Source organism: Mustela lutreola, chromosome 1, assembly GCF_030435805.1.
Source record: "Mustela lutreola isolate mMusLut2 chromosome 1, mMusLut2.pri, whole genome shotgun sequence".
In the NCBI taxonomy this organism is placed as follows: Eukaryota; Metazoa; Chordata; class Mammalia; order Carnivora; family Mustelidae; genus Mustela; species Mustela lutreola.
The window spans coordinates 59092818-59102681 of record NC_081290.1 but is presented as its reverse complement, the minus strand read 5'-3'; the positions used below and the strand labels follow the sequence as shown (position 1 = coordinate 59102681).

Genomic DNA, 9864 nt, shown 5'->3' with positions numbered 1-9864 from the left:
TGTTCGTCTGTAAAATGTAAATAATAAATAACCCTGGCCCTAGTCCTCCTATGAGGGCTCACATGAGACCATGTCACAGACGGAGGTAGTGGCATCACTCTGAAACAATGTAGAGGGCCATGTGCACCCTGCCGGGGTCAAAGCTCAGCTGTCCCTCCCCAAGAGACCTCTAATAGATCTGGTTATTATAGCCCTCAGAATTTCGGCGAGTTTTTGCTAGCCTATTCTCCAAACGAAATGAAGACAGGGTCAGTTCCAGAAATGCTGGGAAAATCAAAAGCAGAGAGGATGTGGGCAGGTGAAGGAGACAGCAGGTTAGGTAGGGGTTGAAACTGGTTGTGGGTTCAGCTATGGACACTTTCCACACTCTGAGACCAATCCCATGAGGGAGGGAGGGAGAGAGAGAGAGAGAGAGAATCCTAGCCATTTGCTCCTTATTCAGTGGGATTCAGTTGTGACTTTTGCGAAGTCCCCTACTTGCAATTCCCTGAGCTGAGTGGATTTAAACACTTTCTTCCCGATGGGCAGCCAGGCCGCTCCCTAGAGGGAGGAGACATTCTTGGTCCAGGACTGAAAAGTGGTTGGAGAGGAGCCCCAGACATTTTTACCATACAGCTGGACAGAGAGGCTCAGAGACAACACGGTGTCCAGCAGGGCATGTGAAACTAAAAGTTTATAAATTAAAGGAAAAAGAAAGATAAAGCGAACAGAGCTTCCAAACTTCACAAATCTTTTTAAAGTTAATATTCTAGTTGAGTGCACAGTGCCCTTAAGGAGGCAAAAAGCGACAATATTGACAGGATCATCTGTCTTAGGGACAGGGGCTGGAATGGAAGAATCTTGGGTCAGAATGCAGGAATCATGGAGAACGTTAGAAACAGAGGGCCCGGCATCTGAACTGCAGGATACGCTGGGAAAAGGCCAGTCAGGGATATTCACATTGAATACAAAAATAACCGTTATTTGAATACAAACAACCGAAAAGTGCTACACGTTTTAACCTCCTTTAAAAAAATAAAAAGAAATAAAAGAAAGTTTCTGCCAAGGGCTGCTGGGTTTGCCCTTTCCTGATTCCGGGTTCCCGGAAGCTCCCGAGTTGTTGGTGGACTCCGGAGAGGAAAGATTTTGGGGGGCCTCTGCACAGCCCTGTGCTCAGAAGCTCCCTTCTTTACATTCAGCACCCAAAAGGGCGTCCACACCCCAGCTCTGACATGGGGAGGAGTGGGGGCAGAGGGCCCAAAAAGCAAAACTTTCACGTTCAAATCAACCCTCTAAGGCTCGGGGCTCCTTGGGGCTGTCAAGGTTCTGCACCCGTTCCTTACAAATGCAATTTCCAAAAATAATAGATATGTAGATAAACATAGATTGGTAGCATGGATACCATGAACTATTGTGGCCTACTGCACGAAGCTCCCAGACAGCCTGAAATTCTGGGGATTCAGGCTATGTGGATCCAGGAGTTCTCTCTGCTCCAGAGAAACGCCGTGTCCTGGCAGATACAATCCAAATCCAACTTTGTTGTGATAATAAATAATGTCCAAGAGCTTCCACGCAGGCAACGGGGGAGCAAGAACCCTAGACCATAGGGTCCCTCCTAATTAGGCAAAGGGTGCCTTCAAATTAGAAAAAGGCGCCCCCTCTGGACAGACTCAGTCCCGCTGCCACGGAGCACTCCTGGATTTTGAGCCTGGGCTGTACTGCAACCTCCACTTGCCCCTTCGCCGGGGCGCCCTCGTACAGAGCACAACCTGCACAGCCGTCAGCGGCCGTCCGGAGCTGGGACCCGGGAATCGTTTGCTGCCTCGACCCAGGCCGGCTCACTGGGTGCCCGCCGCGGCTGCACACGTGGAGAGCGCCCAGCCGGGAAGGCAATAGTAAGGGTAATAGTAGGAGGGTTGCAGTGGCAGCAGCGACGGTGGCCGCAGCACCTCGCCAGGCAAGTACTGTCTCTGGTCGTCGCGCACCAGCACTTTCACCGCCACCTTCTTGGCGGCTGGCGCTGATGCCAGCAGGTCGGCAGCCATCTGCCGGCGTTTGGTCTTGTAGCGACGGTTCTGGAACCAGATCTTCACTTGCGTCTCGGTGAGCTTCAGCGACGCGGCCAGGTCGGCGCGTTCCGGCCCGGACAAGTATCGTTGGTGGTTGAAGCGCCGCTCCAACTCGAAGACCTGAGCGTGGGAGAAGGCGGCCCGCGAACGTTTCTTGCGCGGCTTGGGCGCGGCGGGCTCCTCCTCCTCCTCCGCGCCGCCCGCCGGGCCGCCCCCGCCGCCGCTTCGGCTGCACAGCGCGGGTACGCGTGCACTTCCGGGGCCAACAGCGTCGTCTTCGGCCCTAGGGCTGCGGTCGCCTGCGAACCCCAGTGGGAACAGAAACAACAGACTGTCAGCGCCGCAAACAAAGGAGGTCTGGCCCCAACTGCGGGGGGTGGAGGAGGGGGACGAAAATACGCTTTGATCCCAGCAGAGCGCTGGGCGAGGGTCTGTAAACCACGGATCCTTTAGACCGGACTCAGAACCCTGTTCTACTAGCTTCTTACATCTAGGCCTGTCCACTCGGGAAGGGGACTCCGCCGCTGTATCAATGCTGTGTGGCCAAGATCCAGCTCCCTGCCCTCACTGTGCCCCAGGCTTCCCTCAGTAATGTGGGGGCACCAGGCCTAAGCATCCTCACAAGCCTTATAAGTATTCAGCGCTGAGCTCTGGGGTGAGGGGGGAATTCTTGGTTGCTCTCTCCCTGGGTTTACCCGCCACCGGCATACTCAACGCTCATACATACTCATTGGTGCAACACACACGTGTCAACTGCACGTAAGGGGAAGATGGGGGGCCGAATCCTCGGACAGATGTATTCCGAGTCTTACCCTCAACCCCCTCAACCTCCCGGAATTGTGTGAGATCTGTGGCAATAGAGCAACTTTGGTGGGCTTCTGTCTCTCTCTTTGCAAGGAAATGAGAAGATTGAGAGGAAGAGAGAGAGGTGTCCCTGCTTCACGTCTTTGAACCCTAATCTGACACCAGCTCCTCAACCCTTCCTGGATCTCCCCACAGGACCCTAGCAGAGAGGTTCAGAGATCTGGCCTCGGGCAAGTACTATTTACTTGGAGCCAGGGTGAGGCCTACAGCAGCGACCAGCCCACAGGGGAGTGGGTGTGGGGTGTCTTTCTGACCCAGTGACCTGCCAGCTCTGGCAGGGGATGTTCCTCTCCGTGCTACTTGTGGAATGACCCACATTAAGCCCCCCTGCCTTCAGCTGGCTGCAGGGTGTGCTGTCAGGTATTGGGTCCTCAGCCCATCCCAGCTCCCCTGAACTTGGGGTCTGGGAAAGCTAAATAAGTCCTCCCCCCAAAGCCCAGGCTTGGCACATGCATGTTCAGTACCACTTAGAGGTATCCCTCACCACCTATCCTTAAGCAGAGGACCTCGGAGCCTTGGGACCTGGAGCTGGGAGCATTTCTGCTCTATGGGCTAGGGACCATGGCACTGACTACTCGAGGTCTCCGGGCCCCTGGATCTTCCCTGTCTCTGATTTGGGGGATTTGGACATAGACAGGGCCGAAGCACTGGCGATGGACTTAAAGGCAGGGTGCAGTGGTTTTCTCTTAGTGCAGTCTAGGGCACAATTGCCCCCAGGACGTCTCAGGCCTCGCCCCAGGACGCAGGCTCTGAGGAGTTTCTCGGTTCTCTCTCGGGCTCGGTTCCCAGAGAATTAGAGCAGCCTGCGCCAGCGCGAAGAGCTTCGGGTCCTGGCCAGCCCCAGGGCCCCTGGGCGTAGGGTTCTCACAGCAGGCCCACCCCATTCGGCATGTTTTCCCTCCTTGCCAGCCCCTCTGCCCGGCCCCCTTCCCCACCAAGCCTCGGCAGACCTGAGACGCTGGCCGACATCTCGCTGTCGCTCCTGCCTGCGGCTTCCTCCTCTAGGTCCTTGGCGGCGGGCAGCTCGCAGACCGGCTGGCCGAGGCCCAGCGTCCCCCTTGCACAGCCGGCCCCGCTGGCCCCCGGCGCGTCCGCACAGCGCCGCCCGCCCTCGTTCTCCTCGCTCAGCGCCGAGTCCGAGTCCCAACCAACCAGGCTCTCCGCGGTCCGCCCTGCAGCCGTTCTGGTCCCGGCAGGCGACGCCAGCAGAGAGTCTTCCGCGCCCCCCAGAGCGCCCGCGTCTGTCTCCCCGAACAATCGCCAGCAGCAGACAGCGGGAGCCTCAGCCACCGCCACTGCGGTGCCCCCGGGTACCGAGCGCCCCTCTGGCGCGGGCAGCCCTCCACGCTCCTCTTTCTTGTTGAGGATTGCCTGGATGGAGAAGGGCGTCAAGGTGTTGGCGCCGCGCACAGCCATCTGCTCCGTGAGCCAGAGCGGCCGGCCGGCCGGGCGGCTGGGGCGCGGGGCAGCACGGAGCTGGACGCAGCGCGCGGGCCGCCGCAGCGCGAGTGAGCCGGCTCGCGAGGCCCCAGTAGCGCACTCCTGCGCGGCCCAGCAGCCCCCGCCTTCCTCTGGCCGGGGATCAGCGCCGACCCTCACCCCCACTTCCGAGGCCCACCCCTCCCGAAGACCCCCTCCCCCCCAATTCAGAGCCAGACGCTCGACTTTCGCAGCTCAGCTGGATTATCTCATCGCCTCGCGCCCTTAGGGGCGGGCCGGGGTCTGCCCCCTCGGAGGATGTTGGGGGCGGATCGGCGGGGCCCCCACCGCGGCTGCAGTCCCCTCCTGAGCGCCTCCGGGGCGCACGGCCGGAGTCACTTTTTCTTTGCGCCTCGGTCTCTTCACTGGCTGCAGGATTTCGCTCTTGGTTAGTCCTTTCCTAGTTGGTCCGGCTCTTCCGGAGCCCACCCCCAGTGACGGCGGCGACGACGGCGGCCTCTGGATTCTGAGAGGCGCGGGGCACCTTTTTACCCCCTGCTCTGGTTTTATCTGTTTCTTCTCTCTTTCCTTCCCCGGCGTTCCACCGTATCCCCCCTCCCGCTCGGGTGTCATTCCTCACCGCTGAATGACAGCTTCAGGCCACGCCCCTTCACTGGGTTGTCCGGGGCCCTCCCGGCCGCCTATTGGCTGGCTCCAGCTGGGCGACGTTGACTTTTACAGACCTAACCCGGCACGTTGCGCGGAGAAAGTCAGGGTCTGGCTTAACCCCTTTCCTCCCAAGCCTGGTCCTCGAAGCATCCTCCAGCAACCGGAGGCTTACCCACCTACACACCGTGTCTGAGAAACCGCGTTTCTTATCTCTGCAGATGTATCCACCCATTCCTGCGCTTTTGTGGAACACGATATTTGATAGTCGAGTCGAAATCTAGGCTTGGGAGTGTGGGGAGGGGGGAAATCCAAGATAACGCAGTTCGATAAACCGCGCGCTCAGTTTTCTGTTTTCTAGGAAGGGTCAAAGATAAGAAAAAAAAAATTTTTAACCTTTATAGTTTCAGGGCTTCCTGACTGCTAATTCTTTTCACTGAAATAATCAATTAAAATCACTAGAAATATATTTTTTCCTTCACCTTATTTTACTTGATTCGAATTCTATGGAGGAATTAAAAAGAAAAAGATGGTACAGTTAGAGAACTAAAGGCAGGCGAGAAATGAGAAATCATCTTTGGGAGAGTTTCTGGAAATTGCGCGGTCATTTCCCTGGACGGTTAATACTGAATTTAATTGGAGTTTGTTAAATTTTACACCAGGAAGGAGGGAAAAAATATTTCAACTTGTTATTTAAATATTCTGTTACTAGTGAGTAGAATAAGATTAGAAAAGATATGTGTTTGTTTAAAGGACTATGTGGGAATTACCGTACTCATGATCCTGAACTGACGGCATTAAATTAATTTTCTTAAAAAAATAAGTAATGAATTGTTTCATGAAATAGAAGGAACCGAGCTATGAAACACAAATATTGTAATATAAAAACGTTTGTTACTTATTTACGTTAATTATTTTTAAATAAAAAATTTACTCAAGTAACATACTTTACTGCCTTCCATAAATTTTACAAAGGTTTAACTTAACACTAAAGACACAATCTGAACCATTAAGTTTAAAGAACTGTGATTTTAGTTTAGTAAATTTGTGCTCTTGGTGTCACTAAAATAAATAGCATTTCTCCCTGTTGCTTTCTTTTTGGTGGTCCTTGTGCACTGCAGTACAAAATACACACACTCTTCATAGTTTTCAGCTCGGTGTGTTGGAGGGGAAGAGGGCTTTGCAGCATCTGTACTTTCCAGAATTTTAGCTACATGATGCTTTTTTTTTTTTTTTTTTTTTGCATCCTCAATACACTACAGTGTAGATCCTGTAATGTACTTGGGCTACAAATTCTAACTTGAAAAGATCATTGTCCTTTCTAGTTCTTTAGGGTTACATCACTTTTGAGGGAAAGGTGCTTAAATTTGGTGTCAGTATAACGCAAATATAAGAAACGGGATGCTCTTCAGGCTGGGAAGGAAATAGAACAGAAAGCTTCAGAGGTTTCAAAAGAAAGAGTGTCCTTTCCTTCCTCCCGCTGACCTTGATTTACTCTTTAAATTACCTCCCTTTAACAGGATGGTGGATCTTGTTACTCTCTGGGGATCACGTCTAGGGGAAGATTGACACAGGTGCCCCAGAAGGTGAGAGATGAACAAGTGTGAACTGTGTGCCTTTGTGGGGTGAGGGCTTGGTGTGGACAAATAATAGGGTGAGTTCTGTACACACAGGCAACGGAGATGTTCTGAGGGCTGAATGACCTAGGATAAGTAAGTTTGGGGGCTATACAAAGACTTACTTGTAAATAGCAACTACTATGTAGTTGCCCCCCCAATATATTTTTAAAAAGAAATCCGATCCACGGTAGGATATGCCCTTTGCCACAGTCTTCAGCAGAGGTCGTCAAAGCATTAAAGATGCAGTTCCGAGGAGGTTTTGAGTTGTCCGTTTTCTGTGCGTCCCCAGACTGCAAGACAGTGGCTGCATTCCGAGACTTCAGCAGGCACAAAGTGAGAGAGACCCGTGTCATCGCTGGGCAACTGACGCTGCTTTCGACCTCTAAGTCTGGTGAGTGGCTGCAGGCAGGGCCAGGAGGTGTGTTAAGTACCCTGGTCTAGAACTACAACTAAAAGTTGCTACTAAGGGGCTGGGTGGGGATGAAAAGGTTTTCGGAGACGGTGAGCAGAAGTGGTCGTAGGCAGAGATTGTCCCGGACACGCGCGGAGTAAAGGCCGGTGAGTTGGGGTGTCTGCCGAGGGCTCGGCAGGTCAGCGGGTGCCAGAGGGCCGGGGGTCCGCGGGGAAGGGGCGCGTCCGCGCGGGCGCAGCGGGGCCCCCACTCCCAGCCCTCTGAGGCCATCTGCCCCGGGAATGGCCACGAGCTCCTGGAACCCCGCGGCTCCTTGACCGCGCCTGACCTTCCGTCGGCGCCGCGCTTCGGCCTTGGGCCCGTCGCGGGAATCGGCGGAGCCGGGGAGCCCCGGCAGCCGGCCAGCCTTCAAGGAGGAGGCCGGGGAGCTCCGCTCCCGAGCCCTCCTCCCTGGCCCTGCGTTCCGCTCTTTCCTAGTCTTTTTCCTCTCCTCCCTTTCTTCTCGCCTCCCACTGCTCTCTCTTCTTTCTCCTCCGCTGTTTGGTTCCTGCGCGCCCCTGGCGTGCCGCGCCCCCTCCGCCCCAGGAACGGCCCCGGGCCCGAAGCGCTGCGGGGCAGCGAAGCTTCGGGCGGCCGCGGGCGCAGGATGGGAGGGCGGTGGGCGAGGCGCGGGGACCAGGAGAGGGGAAACCCCGGCCCTCCGGCGCTAGCCGAAAGTTGCTGAGCACGCGTCGTCTGCGCCCCTGCCGCCTTCCACCTGCTCCTTTGGCGGTCCTCGGTCTGAGTGGAGGGGAGAAGAGAGACAGTCTTCTGTGCGGGGAAGAGGCCCCAGGGAGTGAGGCCACTCCCGCAGCGGCTGTGCAGTGGGAGGCCACGCGGGACTTGGCCCTCAGAAACCGATGACCTTGACAGAAGTCACCTGCTTTCTCTAGGCCAGGGTTCCCAGTCCTTTAAAACGAGGGCTTGTGTGAGGCGTCTTCCAAGGCGCCCCTGAACCGCGCACACTGGCGTGCAGGTGAGAGGAGGAGGCGTGCAGGTTCGTCAGGTCCAGGTCTAGGCAGAGGTCGCGCCCAGGACTGACCGTCTGTCCCCATCCGCGGGCTCCTGAGGGCACTCGAAGCAGCCGCAGCACCCCAAACTTCAAGCTACACGCCACTGTCCCGCCAGCAGACACCAGCTCCTGTGTTCCTAAATCATCCGTTTCCCTACCTCACTAGGGTTTTTCATGAAGATGGTTCAGGTATATTAGACTGAAGAGAGGATTATTATGGGCCAAGGAGGTTCTGTATTTAAACAAGTGTCGTTTACCAACAATATACCAGGAGCCACAGCCTATTGTTTTACTTAGTCTACACAACCCTGGGGGTGTGGTTAGGAGAAAACATGATTATCCCCATTTTATAGATGAACAAACCGAGTCTCAGGGAGTTTAAATGACTTGACATCAGCAAGTGGCAAAATCAGTATTTAAATCTGACTGTCTAATGCCAATCTAGTTGGGTTTTCTACTCTAATCGGTTTTTTTTTTTTTTTTCCCCATTAAACCTTCACATTTTTTCTCGTTAAACCTTTCCCATAGTCTTCCTTACCCACTTCTGTGCTACTCATTCATCAGAAACGGAGCTCGGAACTCAAGGAAATCAAAGAAAGGATCCAGGCAGGCGAATATGACGATTTTTCTGTTCCGAGCGTTTGAAAATAAAGGACTCTGAGGCCTGCAGATCTGAACCCAAACCTTGTTACATACAAAGAAAGAAACACCGTTTTTATTTTAATCAATAAACTAAACCGTGTGTAGAGGGAGACAGCCAGGTGATGGAAGTTAGCTGGGTTCAGAAATATGAGGACCTGAGTTTGCTCGAGGCTCCAAGATGCAGTGATACGGCCTCACGGAAGACACTTTGGAGCTTCGTTTTCTTACCTGTAAAAAGCCTCTCAGGTTTAAAAAGAATTGTCCGGGCTCCGGAACCCGCCTGGGTACAGTGGAGGACGAGCGCCACCTAGCGGGCACCTCGGAGGGATGTATGGCGTTCTCCTCTAGAGAAGAACATGTTGGCTTCGCAAAACGGCATGTTTTTGCTCTTAGTTTTATGTTTCCCCAGTCTCGCATTGTCAGTGATGTCATAGCTGAGGTGTTCCATTTTAAAAACTCATGCAGACACTGTCCGGAACCCCACTGGAGACTCCCCGCACTCCAGGCCAGGGGAAGATGGGATTCCCCCAGGGTGTGCCAAGAGACCAGTTACAGAATGGAAGTGGTTGCAGTGGGGAGATCCCAGAGACCTCCTGACCTAACAGCACCTCCATTCCTGGATACTGGCTCGGTAGGCTGACTGCTTGACCAGGCTTCCGATGGATGGTGATTTAGGACACACACTGTGTTTACTGGGGCCGTATGAAGGTTTTCCTGTTTCTTCAGGAGCTAGTTTCTTTATGAGACTAATAGGGGTATTTCACCTCAAACATCAGAAAGTTCAGGCATTACAAACTAGCCCATCTTGTCCCTCAGGTTTTATTTTCTCATTTGGGTTGTCTATTGGACAGTGGGCAGATGATGGCGCTAATTGAGGGGAGGGCGGGTAAGTCTGAGGAGCAAGTTTGAGTAGGTAAAGAGGAAGATGTTATATGCCATTGCTTGTGTCGAGTTTGAGGTGCTTATAAAATACAAGTGGAGTCTTCGGATTTTATCCTATTCCTGTCTCTGCGTAACTATCCTGGGGGGCCTCAAACCCTTATGCCAGTTTCTCCTTGCAAAAAGTTCCAACTTCTTTACCTTTCTCTAGTTTCTTCCCTTCATTCATTTCCTATGAACACTTACAGTGTCTCAGGAGAGGTT

The 9864-nt window shown here is 53.8% G+C and overlaps 1 protein-coding gene across 1 annotated transcript; it reads right to left on the bottom strand.

The window, feature by feature from the left end:
- Nucleotides 1–655: 655 nt before the first annotated feature.
- On the bottom strand, nucleotides 656–4478 carry NKX3-2 (NK3 homeobox 2). The gene is made up of 2 exons (XM_059154342.1): nucleotides 3863–4478; nucleotides 656–2347 (listed from the first exon to the last, which is right to left on the bottom strand). Exons 1-2 carry the CDS (start codon nucleotides 4326–4328, stop codon nucleotides 1818–1820), a joined length of 996 nt encoding a protein of 331 aa, XP_059010325.1. The 5' UTR covers nucleotides 4329–4478; the 3' UTR covers nucleotides 656–1817.
- Nucleotides 4479–9864: the final 5386 nt, after the last annotated feature.